This window comes from Strigops habroptila, chromosome W (assembly GCF_004027225.2).
Source record: "Strigops habroptila isolate Jane chromosome W, bStrHab1.2.pri, whole genome shotgun sequence".
Taxonomy (NCBI): Eukaryota; Metazoa; Chordata; class Aves; order Psittaciformes; family Psittacidae; genus Strigops; species Strigops habroptila.
In genome coordinates, this window is record NC_044301.2 from 8,496,466 (window position 1) to 8,518,485 (window position 22,020).

Below are 22,020 nucleotides of genomic sequence, written 5' to 3' on the forward strand. Positions count from 1 at the left end.
GAACTCCTGGGACAGTTTTTCCACAGCTGAAATGATGGAAGGGGTGAGATTGTCTTCGAACTCTTGGAGTTGATGAGTCACGTCATCCACTGTTGGTGGTGCTAGGTCATTCCAGGTCATTGATGCCAATGTGTGGGCATATGATGATGGCGCACTCCGTGTAAACTTCTGCCACATGGGTCGTGTACATTCGACTTCATCTGGATCTACGGATGTGTTCCTGGCATCCGGCCTACGATAGATCATCTCTAGAATGGCTGATTCCCTCAGGGACTGGATGCCTCTCTCTATCGTGGTCCACTTGGCTGATCGACTCATAACATCGTCCTTGTAGGGAAACCTTTCCTTCACAGCTGCCAAGAGCCACCTCCAAAGGCTGAGGGCTCGCTTCTCTTTTGCAATCGCTTTGTCAATTCCTCCTTCCCTAGCAAGTGATCCCAGCTGCTTGGCTTCCCTCCCTTCTAGTTCGTGACCGTCGGCCCCATTGTCCCAGCATCGGAGCAACCAGATGATGTGCTCCCCTGGAAGATGGGTGAAATCTTTTCGCATATTCCGCAGCTCGGTCAAGGTCCGGGGTTGAGATGTCACCTCTTCTTCTTCCTCTTCCTCTGATTCACGTAGTAATAACTCTTGTTCAAATGCTGTCCCCTGTATTAAGTGCATTGGGTCTTCATCTTTTTTCACTGCACGGGTTGCCTTTTGTGCCTCTCGTTTGCTTTTCCGCTTGCTTACAGGGGCAACCGATATTGGCACGAATTGGCCATTTGGTTTAGCTGCAGTGTCTATCACTGTGGTTGAAGTGGCTGCAGTGTCTGCCACTAGGGTTGGAGTGGCTGCAGCGTCTGTTGTCAGGGTTTGTGCAGCTGCTGTGCTTGGGGGTTGAGTAACACCAACAGCTGCATTGTCTGTTGCTATTGGGGTTTGAGTAGCTGCTGTACTTGTTGCTGGAGTTGGTGTAGCTGCGGTGCTGGGAGTAGCTGCGTTGTCTGTTGTGGTCAGGGTTTGAGCAACTGCTGTGCTTGTCACTGGGGTTGGTGTAGCTGCGTTGTCTGTTGCTTTGCCATCAGATCCAGAGACATCTTTTTCCCTTTGAAGGTGCTGGATAGTGTTGAGCAGGGCTCTGTCAGCGTAGGCCAAGCCCCAGCACGTTGCCATGATTTGTCCCTCTCTGGTATAACCAGGACTACAGCACACCTCATTTAAGTGTTTTACTAGTTTTTCCGGATGTTGCACTTGTTCAGGGGTGAAGTTCCAAAGCACTGGAGGGGCCCACTGGCCTAGGTACTTGCCCATACTATCCCACACACCCTGCCACTCATGACTGTCCAGCCTCAGGGAAAATCTCTTGGTGGTCCTCCTATATCATCGTCTAACCCTAGACCAGACTTGAACCTGACCCTTCTTAACTTTTGAGCTCAGACGAAATAGGGTGTTCCCAGGACGGGATGGCTGTGGGTAAAACACACTCCGTATGTTTGCCAACATGCTGATCCCCAGCACAATCAGCAGGCAGGTCTCAAGGGTATTCAAAGGCCATCCAAAACCTTCAGAACTCTCAAATGCTGTTGTTAATAGCCTGGTGGGTGAGCAGGAGGTGTAAGGGAATGCCTCCTTCGTAGGTTGACACCCTGAGGAGAAAAAAAAATAAAAAATATATCTATGTGATTGCTAAAAAATTCCATTATATACCTCCCAAAGTATTGAGGTGATGGCCACACTGGGAATGCAAGCCAGACCAGTTTCATGATCAATGATTCTATTGTATTACGAGTCATTACCATGAAGTACAGTGAAACAAGAACCTTAGCCCAGGCCCCCCAGCTGATAACCACTAAAACAGCAAACAGTGGCTGTAAGTAAGGTACAACATGCTGAAACTCTGAGATCAAGCGCAAGAACTCCGAGAGGAAATAAATCAACATTGTGACGAGTGACTATTAATCCGAAACAATGAGTGCTTATCACAAATATGATTAGACACACTCTGGTCAGATCTGTCGTTATCTCAACCCTTTGTGCCCCATGTTGGGCGCCACAAAGAACTGTCATGGTTTAAGCCCAGCCAGTAATTCGGAACCACGCAGCCGCTCGCTCACTCCCCCCCTTCTTCCTCCCCCCGCTCCCAGAGGGATGGGGAGGAGAATCAAAAGAATGTAAAACTCCCACGGGTTGAGATAAGAACAGTCCCGCAACTAAGGTATAATACAAAACCACTACTGCTACCACCAATGATAATAATGATTAGTGAAATAACAAGGGGAGAGGATACAATTGCTCACCACCCGCCGACCGATACCCAGCCCAACCCAAGCAGCGATCTGGGCCTTCCGGGTAACCCCCCCAGTTTATATACTGGGCATGACGTGCTGTGGTATGGAATACCCCTTTGGCTAGTTTGGGTCAGGTGTCCTGTCTCTGTTTCCTCCCGGCTTCCCCTCCTCCCTGGCAGAGCATGAGACTGAGAAAGTCCTTGGTCGGAGTAAACATTACTTAGCAACAACTGAAAACATCGTTGTTCTCAGCGTTGTTTCCAGGCGGAAAGTCAAAAACACAGCACTGCACCAGCTACTAAGAAGGAGAAAAAAATGACTGCTGTAGCTGAACCCAGGACACCCTGTCCTCATCAGGGCCCGCTAAACAACATGATTTAGGGGGAAGTGATGGTTAAAGGAATAGCAAGAAAAGGCTTGTATAGGCAGGAATATTTTGTTTGAATTGTGCATATTCTCATGTAGTAACAACTTCATTCTATAGAGTACCCACAACTCCCGCAGAGTTCTTGCAGGATCAGGACCTTTGGGAAACTCGGGAACACGTCAGCAAAGTAAGATGCTAGTTTAGGAGTTTGTTTAAATTAAGTAATTTTTGTTCTTGCATTGATTTTCATAGCCAAAATTTAGTTTAAAGTTTCTCTGTTGAGAAAACATGAAAGGTCAAGAACGACCCTTGCAGGGCTCAAGTCAGGGTAGCAGCAACAGTGGCATAATAAAATCAGGATACTTTTGCAATAGAAATTTGTATTATTATTTTTAATCTTCACCAACTATTTAGGCAGAAGTTCAGTTAGAATGAAGTAGGAGGCTTGCCAGGCTGGTCAAGAAAGCTTTAAACTAGATGTGTTGGGGGAGGGGAGCATTGATCCATCCCAACACTCCTGGTCAGTTGCCAGCACCTGTAATAAGTGCTTGGAGCAATGTAGAGATGTTCCATCTGCCCCAGCCATTGAGTCAGCTTCATTTGGAGCTCGGCTAAGGTGCCTCTATACAAACGCCCGTAGTATGGGGAACAAACAAGAGGAATTAGAGATGTGTGCAAGGCTACAGGAATATGATGTCATTGGTATCACAGAAACATGGTGGGATGGCTCCTATGACTGGAATGTCGGAATGGAAGGTTACAGGCTGTTTAGAAAAGACAGGCCCAGCAGATGGGGAGGGGGAGTTTCTATTTATGTCAGTGATAGGCTGGAGAGTATGGAACTCTGTCTGGGGACAGGTGATCAGTCAACAGAGAGCTTGTGGGTCAGGGTCAAAGGGAGAACAGTGATGGGGGACATTACAGTGGGGATCTGTTACAGACCGCCTGATCAGGAGGACTCTGTGGATGAAGCACTCTCCAGACAGATAGAAGCAGCCTCACACTCGCAGGCCCTTGTCCTCATGGGGGACTTCAACCATCCTGATATCTGATGGAGGGACGGTACGGCCCGGCACAAGCAATCCAGGAGGTTCCTCAATTGTGTGGAAGACAACTTCCCCTTGCAAGTAATAGAGGAGCTGGAGATGTGCCATGCTTGACCTCGTGCTCACCAACAGGGAGGGACTGGTTGGAAATGGGATGCTCCAGGGCAGCCTTGGCTGTAGTGATCATGAGATGGTCGAGTTCGAGACCCTCAAGGCAGTGAGAGGAGCATGCAGCAAGCTCACTGCCCTGGACTTCAAGAAAGCAGACTTTGGCCTCTTCAGGAACCTCCTTAGTAAGGTTTCATGGGATACAGTCCTAGAGGGCGGGGGGGCCCAAGACTGCTGGTCGATATTCAAGGATCACCTGCTACAAGCTCAGGAGTGTTGCATCCCGACTAGAAGGAAGTGCGGCAGGAGGGCCAGGAGACCTCCATGGATGGACAAGGAGCTGCTGAGGAAACTTAGAGGGGAAAAAAGAAGCTTATAGAAGGTGGAAGCGAGGACAGGCGGCCTGGGAAGAATACAGGGATATTGTCTGGGAAGCTAGGGACCAGGTTAGGAAAGCTAAGGTCCAGTTAGAATTAAATCTGGCAAGGGATGTGAGACATAACAGGAAGGGCTTCTATAGGTATGTAGCAAATAAAAGACAGACTAGGGACAATGTGGGCCCTCTCCGGAAGCTATCAATCAGGAGAACTGGCTACCCTGGATTTGGAGAAGGCTGAGGTTCTTAATGACTTCTTTGCCTCAGTCTTCACCAGCAAATGCTCTGACCACACCATGAAAGTCTTGGAAGGCAGATGCAGGGACTGTGAGAATGAAGACCTTAGGCCCACTGTAGGAGAGGATCAGGTTCGAGACCATCTTAAGAACCTGAATGTGCACAAGTCCATGGGACCTGGTGAAATCCATCCACGGGTCCTGAGGGAGCTGGTGAATGAAGTTGCTAAGCCACTGTCCATCAGATTTGAAAAATCCTGGCAGTCAGGTGAAGTTCCCGATGACTGGAAGAAGGGTAATATAACCCCCATTTTCAAGAAGGAGAAGGTGGAAGACCCAGGGAACTACAGACCAGTCAGTCTCACCTCTGTGCCTGGCAAAATCTTGGAGCAGATTCTCCCAGAAAGCATTCTAAGGCACATGAAAAACAACGAGGTGGTTGGTGACAGCCAACATGGCTTCACTAAGGGGAAATCCTGCCTGACCAATTTGGTGGCCTTCTATGATGGGGTACGGAACTGATGGACAGGGGCAGAGCAGTTGACATCATCTACCTAGACTTCTGCAAAGCATTCGACACTGCCCCGCATGACATCCTTGTCTCTAAATTGGAGAGACATCAATTTGATAGATGGACCACTCGGTGGATAAAGAATTGGCTGGATGGCTGCACGCAAAGAACTGTGGTCAATGGCTCAATGTCCAATTGGAAACCAGTAATGAGTAGTGTCCTTCAAGGATCGGTGTTGGGACCGGTCCTGTTCAACATCTTTGTCGGCAACATGGACAGTGGGATTGAGTGGGCCCTCGGCAAGTTTGCCGATGACACCAAGCTGTGTGGTTCGGTTGATACACTGGAGGGAAGGGATGCCATCCAGAGGGACCTTGACACACTTGTGAGGTGGGCCAATGCCACCCTCATGAAATTCTACCAAGCCAAGTGTAAGGTCCTACACCTGGGTTGGGGCAATCCCAGGCACAGCTACAGGTTGGGTGGAGAAGAGATTCAGAGCAGCCCTGTGGAGAAGGACTTGGGGGTGTTGGGTGATGAGAAACTTGAGATGGCAGCATGCTCTCGCAGCCCAGAAAGCCAACTGTATCCTGGGCTGCATCAAAAGCAGCGTGACCAGCAGGTCGAAGGAGGTGATCCTGCCCCTCTACTCTGCTCTCGTGAGACCTCACTTGGAGTATTGTGGACAGTTCTGGTGTCCTCAACATAAAAAGGACATGGAGCCATTGGAGCAAGTCCAGAGGAGGGTCACGAAGATGATCAGGGGGCTGGAGCACCTCCCGTATGAAGACAGGCTGAGAAAGTTGGGGCTGTTCAGCCTGGAGAAGAGAAGGCTGCATGGAGACCTCATAGCAGCCTTCCAGTATCTGAAGGGGGCCTACAAGGGTGCTGGGGAGGGACTCTTCATCAGGGACTGTAGTGATAGGACAAGGGGTAATGGGTTCAAACTTAAACAGGGGAAGTTTAGGTTAGATATAAGGAAGAAGTTCTTTACTGTGAGGGTGGTGAGGCACTGGAATGGGTTGCCCAGGGAAGTTGTGAATGCTCCATCCCTGTCAGTGTTCAAGGCCAGGTTGGATGGAGTCTTGGGTGACATGGTTTAGTGTGAGGTGTCCCTGCCCATGGCAGGGGGGTTGGAACTAGATGATCTTAAGGTCCTTTCCAACCCTTACTATTCTATGATTCTATGAAAAGACACAAGAAGAGTAAAAGTAACCTGAACTTTATACTGGAAAAAATGACAGTACTGGAAATCCAGCTAACATGTACTTCTTTAAATGTAAATCCATGATTTAAAATCGAGAGGAATTCCCAAAGAGCTAGGTATTACCGGGAATGTATCATCGTCTGTGTAGCTACCTGGACTTTGGCATATTTCACTGGAAGGATAATATTTAGCTCCTACTGTTAACAAGTTCTGTATTTTGAGGATTTATATTACATTGTAATATTATTTGGTTACTTTTATTAAAAATATGCAAGTCAGCCAGACTCTGCCCTTCTTACTCTCCCCAAGCAGTTACTGCCTGTTAGGAATAGGGGTGGCAGAACTGGCCTGTCCTGAACTACAGTAACTGCTGCCTCTCTGTTTGAGTTGGGCCCCCTTGCATCTGCACACCATCCATGGTCAAACCCTCTGTTCTGGTCATGGTTACTCAAGAGCAGTTTAGCCAGACCAAATGAATGCAAACAGTATGATTAAGCATAAAAAAATGATGGGGGGCTGTTTGTCACTGTCCCTGTTACAAAGGATGAACAAGCACATAGGGAACTTTTAATGGAGACGTGCAAATTGTACCTGTATTTGTAAGTTACAGTTTTTTCCTGTTAAGCACAGCAAAGGCATTTCGTGACTGATGACTTAAATAAATGTGGTGGGATGCTGGTGTGTGTAGTGATGAGTGCTGTTCTGTCTGTGTCTACTTACTCTGCCTATAAATGTGGTTATAGGACAAATGCAATGAAAGGATTCATAATACAGCAATTAACATACTAGAAACTGTTTCTTCAGTGAAGTCTTTTTATAGCTGTTAAAATAACACACTGAAATAGACAAATGCTATTTTCATAAGGCAAAATAAAACCGTTAGCCTGACGGAGAGCTGGATTCTGCCACCGTTACTCAGGGCTAAGCAGCACTTTGCTCCTGAGCTGTTGACTTCCTGTGAGATGGGTGGTAGAAGCAGGGCCCTGGGGACAAACATGCTGCTGATAAATTTGGGATGAGTGGCCAGTGCTGATGTGCCTAATCCCACTATCCCAATGAGGTGAAGGGCTTAGGGTTAAGATCCTTGTAAATTTGGTGGGAATGAAAAGCCTGGAAAGGAAAGCTCATGGGAGTCTCAATTCTCTTAGTCGCTGGTCTGCTCGTTGTAGTTGTTTAAGCACTCCTCCTCCTCCCTCAAGACCTGATGGGATGCTTGGCCGCATGGATGCAGGACCAGGGCAGCTCTTGACTACCAAGACAATTTTTTAATGCAGGAAAAGTCATTGGCTTCTCTAGCTGGCATTAGTGTTCCCAAATTCTTAACTGCTAATTTATGTATAGGCAATACTGTCTCTACAAATTAAAAAATAAATGCCATGTATTAAAATCTAAAAATACATATATATTTCCATGAAATTATATATCACAGTCACCCACCAAAGCATCTTAAATATGGAGATAGGCTGTTAACAATAGGTGGAAAAGAAAGAACTGTAGGATCTCTTATCCTTACCATGAATGCATTGTGATATTTAAAAAATAATAGGTAACTTCCACTTCGGTGGATTTTATTACCTGTTGCTTCAGTGGACTTTGATAGTAACAGAGAACTGAAAACATACTTGTCTGTGCCTTTGTCTTAACTACAAAATCCATTACATATCTAATTTTGCTTTTTAGTGATGGTATAAAGAACAGAAAAAAAAATCATTCCAGAACTTCCTAAGACTGATTCTGTGTGGTAGATGATAATATTCTTTATGGATTATTGACTTTTAAAAATATATGATGCTATATAGACTATCTCTGATCTATTGCAAAAATAGATATTCTAGCCTGAGCAGCAAAATATGAAGTATTAAATCTAGGTAATAGATCCTGTAGTTCCTTCAGGTGCTTAATAGTTAATGAGTGTAATATCCTTCAAAAGCACCGCAAAGTGAGCATATGGCTCAAAAAAACTCCTGTGACATTCCAGGATCAGTACTGGAAGGCAGGAACAGGAGGTTATAGAAATTGGAGATGGATAAACCTGTTACCTTGTGCATTACCTCCTCCATCCCTCTGCTGAGATCAGACCCTACTATTTGATGCTCTTTTTTTGTTCAAAATTGAGAGAGGGGCTTTGGGGTTACAGGCTTTAGTATCTCCATTTGGTTCTCACAGGTCAGTTTTGTACTTGAATATCTGTGGTCGCCCACTTGTGCCATCAGGATTGAAGGGACTGGGGCTGAGTGATGCCTGTACAGGGCCAGGCAGTGCCTGGAGGACTCTGGCATCTGAGGCTGCCCTGCCGAAATGTGGGTGCTCACCCTGATCTTGTAGGAGTGGTGGGAGAAGTACCTGCTTTGGGCTTGTTTATGCCAGAAACCCCCTTTGGAGCATCTCTCTGTGTCTTCAGGCACATGAACTGGTCCCAAAGCACACATGGTTGCTTGGATTTATAGTTTGCAGAGCAGCAGTTTATACTCCCAATTTAAGACTGAGACTCTCCCCACACACACACTTTTTCTCATCACTGTACAAATAAAACATTTTGAAGATGCTTAAAACAAATTTCTCCCCAGGTGAAGCACCCTCCAAGTCAAGTGTGCGTCTGAAGCAATCTGAGGTGGTCAAGATGTTATCTATCTTGGATTAAAATGGGAACTGTGGCAGAGCTGTAAGGCTGAAGCCCACACAGTTTCTGCAGCCTGTCATCTGTGCACAGACCTGCGCTGCAGATGGTGCCTCTCCTTCATGCTAGTTTCCCATAATTAGAGAAGGGCTTAAAACCACTGATCAGGTAGCAGGGTGTGAAGGTATGATATAACCCTACAACAGAGCTTTGTTTATGGACTTTCATGCTAATTATAGCTGAAGTTTTAAATTGAGGCAGATCAGAAAACCTACTGCAGCCAGATGCAACCTTTAGCCACGTTCCTCGCTATATGGGGCATGAAGGAGCATGTGTCCTGGCAGAGACAATGTTTTATCATCCCTCCCTCATTACTACTGTCAGGCCAGAAGGCAGAAGACACCCATTTGCTGCTCAGCTGGGTTATCCCTGTCTTTCTCTAGCCAGCCCTGCCTGCTTTTCCAATGCATTGGGTGTTTAACATACTTCCCTGGGGAAAACAGCTGCAGGTGCTTTCTCCATTAGTTTGCTTTGCTGGGAACTTGTGCACAAACCCCATGAGTTTTACAGTTAAAATAATAGAAATATGAAAAGCACTACTGTGAAGCCCTGGCAGCACTGTCCCATGCCTACCCCAGACTGTGCTGCTGCAACTGGGATTCAGCAGTGCCAGCAGAGAGCTGGCTCCCAGCACACAGGCATTGGGGTAAGCACAACTGCTCTGGTGGCTTTCCCATTCTTTCCCAGAAGTTACTTCCTTGTGATGGGACATACAGGCTTGTAACAGACACAGCTATGCCAGACACAGTGTAAGGCGCCCTGGTCTCAAGCACCTCTGCTCCAATTCACAGCATTTTTTCTTTTCCAAGCAGATAACAGTATCTATCCTACCCACCTTGAGCAAATATTTAAGAGATAAGCAGCACTGTTTGTGCTCAGCAGCAATGACTCTGCTTGTACACCTGGGATGCTTTGCTAATGTGTCCCATGGGGCAGTTTGAGGTCATGCTCTGTGTCCCAGCTCTAAACAACCCTTTTCCTCCTCCTCCAGCTCCACAGCAAAGCCCAACAGCCAAGTACGACTGACAGCCGCTATATAAAAGGCAGGGAGAGCTGCAGAGCTCATGTCGGCTTCGCTGCGCATTTGTGCTGAGCAGAGCAGGAGGGTGCATTTCTCTCTTCTTCCTCTCTCCTTCCATAAAATTAGGAAAGAGACACATTTTAATGACAGTTTGCTGAAATGTGCACTCCCTGCTGATTTGACATTGGGCAGGAAAAGTGTCTACAGAATCGATTTTTAATAAATGTAAACAACTAAATTATGAATGACAAAAATATCACTGAACAGTTAAATATTAATCATGTAATTATTTAAATTAATACTTTTAGTGCAATGTTGTGATAGTGTTTTACTCACATGGTGTTGCTGCGCTGGCTGGGCGGGTGGGACGGAACAGAACCATGGTGGCTCCCCCAGTGGTGGGGCTTGGGAGAGGAGGTCTCTGCTTGTTCTTGTCACAGCCCAACTGCTGGTTGTCCCACAGGTTCCTGTGATACTGGGTGCTCCTCTGAAAGCCTCTGGAACCAGATTTATTCATAGAATCACAGAATGGTTTGGGTTGCAAGGGACCTTAAAACTCATCTAGTTCCAACCCCCTGCCACGGGCAGGGGCACCTTCCACTAGACCAGGTTGCTCAAAGCCCCATCCAACCTGGCCTTGAACACTGCCAGGGGTGGGGCAGCCACAGCTTCTCTGGGCAACCTGTTCCAGTGTCACCACCCTCACAGGGAATAACTTCTTCCTAATATCTAATCTAAATCTACCCTTTTTCAGTTTAAAACCGTTCCCCCCTTGTCCTGTCACTACATGCCCTTGTAAAAAGTCCCTCTCTAGATTTCTTGTTGGCCCCTTTAGGTATTGGAAGACTGTTATAAGGTCTCCCCAGAGCCTTCTCTTCTCCAGGCTGAACAAGCCCAACTCTCTCAGCCTGTAAAACCTTTGAACAGAAAACAGAAGTTCTTTCTTAATAAGAAAAGAAAGGAGCTGTCGAGAAAATTGCTAAACTGGCCTTAGACCAGAAAGCAACCCTCTCCACCCCAAAAATGTTCCTATCCCAAAGTGCCATTAAACCCCCTGACAGTGTTGTGTGATGTACAGAGCTGTGGCTGTGCTCAGCCGGGAAGATTTGAGGGTGCTCCAGAGGGAGCTGGGCATGCAAAAAGCCCTGGGTGCTTCTAAGATGGAGTTGGGTGAATTTATGAAAGAGATGGTGTGTGGTGAGCTCTGCTCTGGGGGCTGGAGTCCCTGCTCCACAGGCCCCCTCTGTGCTCCCATCTTGACAGGCGCTGCAGGGAGCTTGCGTGGAAAATAGGTCGCTAGCACTCTGGGGGCTGTGGGTAGCAGCAGACATCAGCAGGTGCTTGCACACAGCTTCCTCCCCTGCCCAAGAAACTAAGAAAATAATTTACTGGTGCTCTTGTCCTTGTGGGTTGGCTGGTGTCTTGGGTTCAGCTGTAACAGTTATTTTTCTCCTTCTTAGTAGCTGGTGCAGTGCTGTGTTTTCGACTTTAGTCTGAGAACAGTGCTGATAACACACCGATGTTTTAGTTGTTGCTAAGTAATGCTTACCCCAATCAAAGACTTTTCAGTCTCTCATAGTCTGCTGGTGAGAAGGAGCACAAGAAGCCGGGAGGAAGCAGAGACAGGACATCTGACCCAAACTAGCCAAAGGGGTATTCCATACCACAGCACGTCATGCCCAGTATATAAATTAGGGGGAGTTACCTGGAAGGCCCAGATCGCTGCTCAGGTCGGGCTGGGTATTGGTCAGCGGGTGGTGAGCAATTGTATTGTGCATCAGTTGTGTTTATTGGGGTTTTTTTCCTTTCCCCTTTTAGTTTTATATTCTCTCCCCTTGTTATTTCCCTTATCATTATTATTATTACTGGTAGTAGTAGTAGTTTTGTATTATACCTTAGTTACTGGACTGTTCTTATCTCAACCCGTGGGAGTTACATTCTTTCAATTCTCCTCCCCATCCCTCCGGGAGCGGGGAGGGGAGAAGGGGGGCAGCAAGCGAGCGGCTGCATGGTTCTGAGTTACCAGCTGGGCTTAAACCACAACAGCTGTCTGCGTTGTTTGTTTTTAATCCAATAAAAGGAGATCTTAATATCATAGTAAAATCAGTACAAAGCTAGAAACTTGCCCCTTGGTGTTTTGGTGAAACATTACTGAAAATGTAAAAAGCCTTTAGCAGAAACAGCAGAAGCACAAAGAAATTGTAGAAATAGGAACAACAGGTTGTGTTTTGGGTGTTGGGAGTAGCGGGGAAGAGCATCCAGCCAGGATTTGAGGTGCCGGTGATACCCGCTAAGCTGGAGGCTGGACACTGACCCTTATTGGGGCTCTGCTCTGCACGGTGCAGTGGTGGCCAGGAGCAGGGACCAGGTGAGGGTTGGGGTGGGCAGCACTGCGGAGTGGTGGGGAAGATCTCCTTGACAGGAGGGCAGGAGGAACTGAGGAGGAGGGATAGATGGCTGGGAAGAGCTCGTGCACTGGGAAGATGGTGTGAGCATCGCAGGACCTGTCCAGGGAGGTGGAGGCAATGGAAAGGCAAGTTTGCCATCCTTAAGCTTGTAACTACTTGGATTGATCTTGGCTCAGTCTGCTCCCTCTCTGAAGATTAAATCTTGGACAGAAATTTTAAGAGGGTTTTTAAATTAGAAAGTGAAGCATCTCTTGCAACAGGTGGGAATGCTGAAGAAATGTTCATTGCTCAGACTCACCCATTGCTGTAGGATCCAAATGCGGCTCTTTTTGCCGTGACTGTTTTCTTGCGCCTCCCACCTCTTCACAAACATCACTGGAAGTACCATTCCCACATGCCATAAGCAAGTGCCTCCTGAAAACACCATTACCCAATTTGTCCACCAAAAAACAGCCATTGTTGGGGTGACCACTGCCCATCTGAGAGCTGCAGTTGCTCCCCATAACTTTTAGCTCTCATCACATGGCGGGGTGCCGGAGGGAACAGCTTCCTGAGCCCACCAGCCAGATTGGTACTTCATTTCTGATTGAACATTAACAAGTTTGCACAGTGCAAAACCATTCTCATCCCCTTGCACTTGCTGACTTGCCTGCACACATTTTGCTTCCATGCTTCTGTGCGCAGCATTTCATTCTGGTTGCCCAAGACCCACCCACTGAGCACATTGGGTCCTGGTGGGGCTTGTGGAGCTGCCCCCAGGCACTGTGCTCTTTTCCATGGCTTCACATGTGATGAGTAACCCTGTCAGGTGAACTTTCCTTTTGAAGCTGCCATATGAATTCACTTTGTGCTCTCACGGCGTTGCATTTTCTGATGGACTTTCTACAGGTACTTTTTATACTGGCAAGAATTGAGAAGCAGGAGCGCTTCCTGCAAGCAGTGTTACAACATGCTGCAGTGAAGTTGGTTCTTGGAACATAGCAGCCCCCTAAAACATCAAATAAATCCTTAAACTATTCATCACTCTGGTTTTGGGGTGGCAGTTAAGTCTTTCAACACTCTGCAAGTTTCTTTCCCCAGCAGTAATTTTGCTGGTGAAGAAATACAGCTCAGGGCACTCCACAAAGGCCTCAAAATTCATGTTTTGTTTTCATTACCAAAAAAATGCTTCACTACATTAAAGAGTAGCCCATCAACATTTCGTACCCAGTCTTCCCTGCGCCCTGTTGCTGTTGGCAAACCTTCCCCCATACGTGTGGCGGAACCCAACAGACTTCACAGAGCAAGGGCAGCAAAGGGGAGGAGGTTGAAGCCACAGCCCAGCTTATTTAGGTGTAAGATCTCAAAACTTTCAGTAGCCACACAAATTTATTCAATAAATGTACCGTACTGAACCTTAAGCTGCTCTATCAGTGTTTCCTCTGCTTTCGGTCTAACCCTCACAGCACACTGGCTCACGTGCATGTCTAAGGAAATAAATTAACTGTCTGGTTCCTGGAATAAAATTTAACACTGTACAAGGCAATACATTTAACCCTAAAATAACAATGAAAAAGAAAAAATGAATTACTGGAGGCTTACCGAACCTTGGGATTATATAAATTAAATGTTGCAGTGTGAACCGGATGGTGTTCTCTGATACCGTTGAAAACCTAGAGGTTAAAGAGAAACAGTAAATGTACTATAATTAGGGTTTAGGGGAGCATTTGGTTATTCTCTTAAGTAACTCTAGATGATTGCTGACATGGACATGAGAGCAGGCAGTAAAACCTGGAGTTTGCTTAAGAGGGCAGGAAGGCTTTTCGAGCTGAATTCAGTGGGGACTTGCTAAGTCCAGTTTTATTTAATATAGAATCATAGAATCATAGAATAGTTAGGGTTGGAAAGGACCTTAAGATCATCTAGTTCCAACCCCGCTGCCATAGGCAGGGACACCTCACACTAAACCATGTCACCCAAGACTCCATCCAACCTGGCCTTGAACACTGACAGGGATGGAGCATCCCTCTGTTGGAGGGACGGTACGGCCCAGCACAAGCAATCCAGGAGGTTCCTCAATTGTGTGGAAGACAACTTCCTCTTTCAAGCAATAGAGGAGCCGACGAGGAGAGGTGCCATGCTGGACCTCATGCTCACCAACAGGGAGGGACTGGTTGGAAATGTGATGCTCCAGGGCAGCCTTGGCTCTAGTGATCACGAGATGGTTGACTTTGAGATCCTCAGGACAGTGAGAAGAGCATGCAGCAAGCTCACTGCCCTGGACTTCAAGAAAGCAGACTTTGGCCTCTTCAGGAACCTCCTTAGTAAGGTTTCATGGGATACAGTCCTAGAGGGCAGGGGGGCCCAAGACTGCTGGTCGATATTCAAGGATCACCTGCTACGTGCTCAAGAGTGTTGCATCCTGACTAGAAGAAAGTGCAGCAGGAGGGCCAGGAGACCTCCATGGATGGACAAGGAGCTGCTGAGGAAACTTAGAGGGGAAAAAAGAAGCTTATAGAAGGTGGAAGCGAGGACAGGCGGCCTGGGAAGAATATAGGAGCATTGCCCGAGAAGCTAGGGACCAGGTTAGGAAAGCTAAGGCCCAGCTAGAATTAAGTTTGGCAAGGGATGTAAAAGATAACAGGAAAGGATTCTATAGATACGTAGCAAATAAAAGAAAGACTAGGGACAATGTGGGCCCTCTCCAGAAGCTATCAGGAGAACTGGCTACCCTGGATTTGGAGAAGGCTGAGGTTCTTAGTGACTTCTTTGCCTCAGTCTTCACCAGCAAATGCTCTGACCACACCATGAAAGTCTTGGAAAGCAAATGCAGGGACTGTGAGAACGAAGACCTTAGGCCCACTGTAGGAGAGGATCAGGTTCGAGACCATCTTAAGAACCTGAACGTGCACAAGTCCATGGGACCTGATGAAATCCATCCACGGGTCCTGAAGGAGCTGGCGAATTAAGTTGCTACGCCACTGTCCATCAGATTTGAAAAATCCTGGCAGTCAGGTGAAGTTCCTGATGACTGGAAGAAGGGTAATATAACCCCCATTTTCAAGAAGGGGAAGGTGGAAGACCCAGGGAACTACAGACCAGTCAGTCTCACCTCTGTGCCTGGCAAAATCTTGGAACAGTTTCTCCTGGAAAACATGCTAAGGCACATGAAAAACAACGAGGTGGTTGGTGACAGCCAACATGGCTTCACTAAGGGGAAATCCTGCCTGACCAATTTGGTGGCCTTCTATGATGGAGCCACGGAACTGATGGACAGGGGCAGAGCAGTTGACGTCATCTACCTGGACTTGTGCAAAGCGTTCGACACTGGCCCGCATGACATCCTTGTCTCTAAATTGGAGAGACATCAATTTGATAGATGGACCACTCGGTGGATAAAGAACTGGCTCGATGGCTGCATGCAGAGAGTTGTGGTAAATGGCTCGATGTCCAGTTGGAAACCTGTAACGAGTGGTGTCCCTCAGGGATCGGTGTTGGGACCGGTCCTGTTCAACATCTTTGTCGGCGACATGGACAGTGGGATTGAGTGCGCCCTCAGCAAGTTTGCCAACGACACCAAGCTGTGTGGTTTGGTTGATACGCTGGAGGGAAGGGATGCCATCCAGAGGGACCTTGACACGCTTGTGAGGTGGGCCAATGCCAACCTTATGAAGTTTAACCAAGCCAAGTGTAAGGTCCTACACCGGGGTCGGGGCAATCCCAGGCACTGCTACAGGTTGGGCAGAGAAGAGATTCAGAGCAGCCCTGCAGAAAAGGACTTGGGGGTGTTGGTTGACAAGAAGCTTAACATGAGCCGGCAGTGTGTGCTTGCAGCCCAGAAAGCCAACCGTATCCTGGGCTGCATCAAAAGAAGCGTGACCAGCAGGTCGAAGGAGGTGATCCTGCCCCTCTACTCTGCTCTTGTGAGACCCCACTTGGAGTACTGTGTACAGTTCTGGTGTCCTCAACATAAAAAGGACATGGAGCTGTTGGAGCAAGTCCAGAGGAGGGCCACGAGGATGATAAGAGGGCTGGAGCACCTCCCGTATGAAGACAGGCTGAGAGAGTGGGGCTGTTCAGCCTGGAGAAGAGAAGGCTGCATGGAGACCTCATAGCAGCCTTCCAGTATCTGAAGGGGGCCTACAAGGATGCTGGGGAGGGACTCTTCCTTAGGGACTGTAGTGGTAGGACAAGGGGTAATGGGTTCAAACTTAAACAGGGGAAGTTTAGATTAGATATAAGGAAGAAGTTCTTTACAGTGAGGGTGGTGAAGCACTGGAATGGGTTGCCCAGGGAAGTTGTGAATGCTCCATAGAATCATAGAATCATAGAATCGTAAGGGTTGGAAAGGACCTTAAGATCATCTAGTTCCAACCCCCCTGCCATGGGCAGGGACACCTCGCACTAAACCACGTGGTTCAAGGCTCTGTCCAACCTGGCCTTGAACACTGACAGGGATGGAGCATCCACAACCTCCCTGGGTAACCCATTCCAGTGCCTCACCACCCTCACAGTAAAGAACTTCTTCCTTATATCTAATCTAAACTTCCCCTGTTTAAGTTTGAACCCATTACCCCTTGTCCTACCACTACAGTCCCTGATGAAGAGTCCCTCCCCAGCATCCTTATAGGCCCCCTTCAGATACTGGAAGGCTGCTATGAGGTCTCCATGCAGCCTTCTCTTCTCCAGGATGAACAGCCCCAACTTTCTCAGCCTATCTTCATATGGGAGGTGCTCCAGCCCCCTGATCATCTTCGTGGCCCTCCTCTGGACTTGCTCCAACAGCTCCATGTCCTTTTTATGTTGAGGACACCAGAACTGTCCACAATACTCCAAGTGAGGTCTCACAAGAGCAGAGTAGAAGGGCAGGATCACCTCCTTCGACCTGCTGGTCATGCTGCTTTTGATGCTAATTTAGAAATAAACGGCACACTAATTAAATGTGTGTCGTGGTTTAAGCTGAACCCAGGACAATGTGCAAATAAATTAGGAAGTTAGAAGGTCAGGCTGAGGTGCGGCTGTGGAGAGCAAATCTCACCACATTGCATGAACCCACAGCCCAAAGCATGTGGTGCGGGGCGCAGCCGGAAGGACCAGCACTGTTGGGGGAGCAAACCTGCCCCTTCCCATTGCCAGGGTGATGGAGCAAACCTTCCCCTTGCATCCGCTTCCCTTGCTACCGGGCTGAAAAGCTTGGGGTTGTGCTGCTGGAAGGATGGAGGCGGTGAAGCTGCAGCTGCAGCATCCACCAGCAGTGCTGGCCACTGCCTTTTGACAGGGTTTGGTGAGCTTGTTACCCATGGCAGAGGAAAGCCCTGCCCTGCTCTCAGTGAAGGACACAGCGGGATTGCATGGCCGAGTTGAAGGGATGTCTTGATAGTGAAATCCAGCAGGCTGTGGGATTGTCTCTCTGGGAAATGGAGGAGTCCCCACTGGCAAGGTTATTTAAGACTCGACTTTGAAACATGAGACACTCTGCAGTTGGGAACAATGCTGCACTGTCAGAGAGATGGACTCAATCACTTAATAGGTCGTTACTGTCTGTCTCCTGCGATTTTCCTTTCAAGAACATACATTCAGCTGGGTTATTTCTCATGGGAAGACAAAGTGTTCTGAGAGAAGCTAGGCAGTTGGAGGCAGGAGGAATGGCAGCCAGGCAGATGCCCAGTTTGCTTTCTGCAGAGCATACTCCTTAGGACATGGAGTGATGTAGCTGATTTTGGTCTTGTAACCAGCTGATCCCCAGGTCTCATAGGTCTCACTTCCTTTTCTTTGCTCATAAAAGGTGTGCCACATTGCTTTTCTTCTGCCAGACTCTGATCCCCAGGACCTGCTGGTAGTGGGACTCTGGTCCCACAGGCAACGCTACAGATGCTGCATTGGCCACTGATTGCTGGTTTGCTAAAACATTTAGTGTTGGATGGTCACTTATCCAGCACTGAGGGATCTATACAGCTCATCTCCATGGATGGGCAGCCTCTCCTCTAGCACGGAAAGGTTTTGATGGTGGTTGATAAAAATGACAGCCAAGCTGGAGGAAAAGCTCATGGCCAGGAACCCATCTCCGACTAACCATTCAGTTCTCCGTTAGCAGGACATGTGGACAGGGTTGTATATTTGTGACAAATGTTCTCACCAAAATTACTCTGCCAGCCATGGGGAGAGTGTTTTGTAGGCACTTTCCTTGTTGGGGTCATGGTCCTAATTTGCGGCCCTGATTTGGGCCAGCGTGAGCTCAGGGCACTTGCTGCTGGCATGTGCCTGTGTCTGCATGTGCACACATGCTTCATGTGTGTGAGTGTGTGGGTGCACACACGTGTCTAAGGCATCTGTCTTTGTGCACTTGTCACCAAATTAAGATATTACTTCATGCACACTGAATTGATGCAACTAAATTGGCTGGATGTTCTTAAGCCCTGAGGGTGTGATGAGATTTTGGCTCTTTTGCCCATTTCTTTTTCTTTTCTTTTTTCAGAATAAGTCGCCTGTTTAATGGCACAGAGCCTATTGTCTTGGACAGTTTAAAACAACATTATTTCATTGATCGAGATGGTGAAATTTTCAGATATATATTAAGCTTCCTAAGGACATCTAAGTTACTGCTCCCAGATGACTTTAAGGTAAGGAAAGCTATAGTCTGCAACCTATTTTTTCCTCCTGTTCTGTCATTTGTTTTAGTGTAGGTTGAATTGGGTGCTTGACCTAAACACACTTAACTAAATGTTGCTGTTTATTGTTAGAATTTTTAGTACTTGTGTATTACACCAGGGATGCTATTACTTAATAAATGGACCAATGGTTGTCATGGATACCGTAAAAAGTTAAACGATGAAGCTTATGGCTAAATCGGTTTTTCTAAACTAATTGTATTTTCTCACATTTTTAGCTTACTTATCAGGGTATAACAACAATTAAGAAGCAACATCAGTGACTAGCACTTACCAGGGTTTAATGCTCAAGATCTGAAAGAAATGTTTTAAATTTTATACTTAGAGGACTTAAATTGTATAATTTTTTTCTTGTTGGTATAAAAAAGAAACACCCTTAAACAAACCCATGAGGATTTGTGTTAGATGCAGATACTTTGATTTCAGGAAGTAAGCTTTTACACAATTTATGAATGTAAAAATATTCTTGGGAGTGGAATTTACTGAGGGCTTTTTCAGGAGCATTATGTGTTCTCTATGAAATAATGGTGCTGGTTGTCGCTTTGCAAATCCCGATTGTTTCTAAAAGCTCTGCTCTGGAGAGCACTTGGCTTTGCACTTACGAAACTTGCAACATTGTCATCCTTATGTATGAAAATTAGAAGACAAAAGTGTCCAGACTGTAGATGACAAGATTCAACAAAAGCACTAACTCCAGGATGAAATGATGAATAAATTGGGATGGCAATGGGGATCTGCTCAGTTAGAGGATACGGAGGGTTGCTGGAAAGGAAAGTTCTCGTGCTGTGCAGTGAGATTTCACTTTGCATGTTGGCCTAGGTAGGCAAGATAATTTGGCCAGTCATGACTGAGTCAGTCCAGATTTGTGGTTGCTCTTGGTGGCTTTAGCTTTGGAGTACAGCTGATCCTCATGCTGCAAACCTCTCCTCAGCCATTCTTGCCTAAGTTACTGTCCTGGGTTCAGCTATAGCAGTCATTTTTCTCCTTCTTAGTAGCTGGTGCAGTGCTGTGTTTTTTAACTTTCAGCCTGGGAACAACGCTGATAACACTGATGTTTTTAGTTGTTGCTAAGTAATGTTTACTCCGACCAAGGACTTTCTCAGTCTCATGCTCTGCCAGGGAGGAGGGGAAGCCGGGAGGAAGCAGAGACAGGACACCTGACCCAAACTAGCCAAAGGGGTATTCCATACCACAGCACGTCATGCCCAGTATATAAACAGGGGGGAGTTACCCAGAAGGCCCAGATCACTGCTCGGGTTGGGCTGGGTATCGGTCGGCAGGTGGTGAGCAATTGTATCCTCTCCCCTTGTTATTTCCCTTATCGTTATTATCACTAGTGGTAGCAGTAGTGGTTTTGTATTATACCTTAGTAACGGGACTGCTCTTATCTCAACCCGTGGGAGTTACATTCTTTCGATTCTCCTCCCCATTCCTCCGGGAGCGAGGGAAGGAAGAAGGGGGGGAGTGAGCGAGCAGCTGTGTGGTTCTGAGTTACCGGCGGGTTGGTGGGAGCGTGATATAGTCAATCTGCCAGGCCTCCCCATACTTGTACTTCGGCCATTGTCCTCCATACCAGAGAGGCTTTAATCGCTTGGCTTGCTTCATTGCAGCACATGTTTCACATTCGTGAATAACCTGGGCAATAGTGTCCATCGTTAAGTCCACCTCTCGATCACGAGCCCATCTATATGTTGCATCTCTGCCTTGATGGCCTGAGGTGTCATGGGCCCACCGGGCTAAAAATAATTCACCCTTATGTTGCCAATCCAAGTCCATCTGAGCCACTTCAATCTTAGCAGCTTTATCCACTTGCTGGTTATTCTGGTGTTCCTCAGTGGCCCGACTCTGGGTACATGAGCATCTACGTGGCGTACCTTCACCACCAGGTTCTGCACCTGAGCAGCGATATCTTGCCACAATGCAGCAGCCCAGATGGGTTTACTTCTGCGTTGCCAGTTGCTTTGCTTCCATTGCTGCAACCACCCCCACAGGGCATTTGCCAACATCCATGAGTCAGTAGAGAGAGAAAGTACTGGCCATTTTTCTCGTTCAGCAATGTCCAAGGCCAGCTGGATGGCTTTCACCTCTGCAAACTGACTCCATTCACCCTCTCCTTCAGCAGTTTCTGCAACTTGTCACAGGGGACTCCACACAGCTGCCTTCCATCTCTGATGCTTTCCCACAATAGGGCAGGACCCATCAGTAAACAAGGCATATTGCTTTTCACTCTCTGACAGTTCATTATATGGTGGGGCCTCTTCAGCACGCGTCACCTCCTCTTCTGGTGACATCCCAAAATCTTTGCCCTCTGGCCAGTCCATGATGACTTCTAGAATTCCTGGATGACTGGGATTTCCTATTCGAGCTCGTTGTGTAATTAGTGCGGCCCACTTACTCCATGTAGCATCAGTTACATGATGTGTAGAGGAGACCCTACCTTTGAACATCCAGCCCAGCACAGGCAACCGGGGTGCCAGGAGGAGTTGTGCTTCAGTTCCAATCACTTCTGAGGCAACTCGAACCCCTTCATAGGCTGCCAGTATCTCTTTTTCAGTGGGAGTATAGCTGGCCTCGGATCCTTTATATCCCCGACTCCAAAAGCCAAGGGGTCGACCTCGAGTCTCCCGTGGAGCTTTCTGCCAGAGGCTCCAGGTAGGACCATTCTCCCTGGCTGCGGTATAGAGCACATTTTTCACATCTGGCCCGGCCCGGACTGGTCCAAGGGCTACTGCATGAACTATTTCTCATTTAATTTGTTCAAAGGCTTGTTGTTGCTCAGGGGCCCATTTGAAATCATTCTTCTTCCGGGTCACGTGGTAGAGAGGGCTTACAATCAGACTGTAATTTGGGATGTGCATTCTCCAGAACCCCACAACACCTAAGAAAGCTTGTGTTTCTTTCTTGTTATTTGGTGGAGACATTGCTGTTATCTTGTTGATCACGTCTGTGGGGATCTGGCGACATCCATCTTGCAATTTTATTCCCAAAAATTGAATCTCCTGTGCAGGTCCCTTGACCTTACTCCGTTTTATGGCAAAACCGGCCTTCAGCAGGATTTGGGTTAACTTCCTCCCTTTCTCAAAAACTTCTTCCGCTGTATCACCCCACACGATGATGTCATCAATGTATTGCAGGTGTTCTGGAGC

At 47.3% G+C, this 22,020-nt stretch overlaps 1 protein-coding gene across 1 annotated transcript in view; it reads left to right on the plus strand.

Moving 5' to 3' along the window:
* Positions 1-22,020, plus strand: part of LOC115618981 (BTB/POZ domain-containing protein kctd15-like) — a 52,773-nt gene that overhangs the window by 13,100 nt on the left and 17,653 nt on the right. Inside the window, exon 3 of the mRNA XM_030511000.1 lies at positions 18,682-18,826. Within this exon, the coding sequence (XP_030366860.1) occupies positions 18,682-18,826 (145 nt within the window). The remainder of the gene's footprint in view (positions 1-18,681; positions 18,827-22,020) is intronic.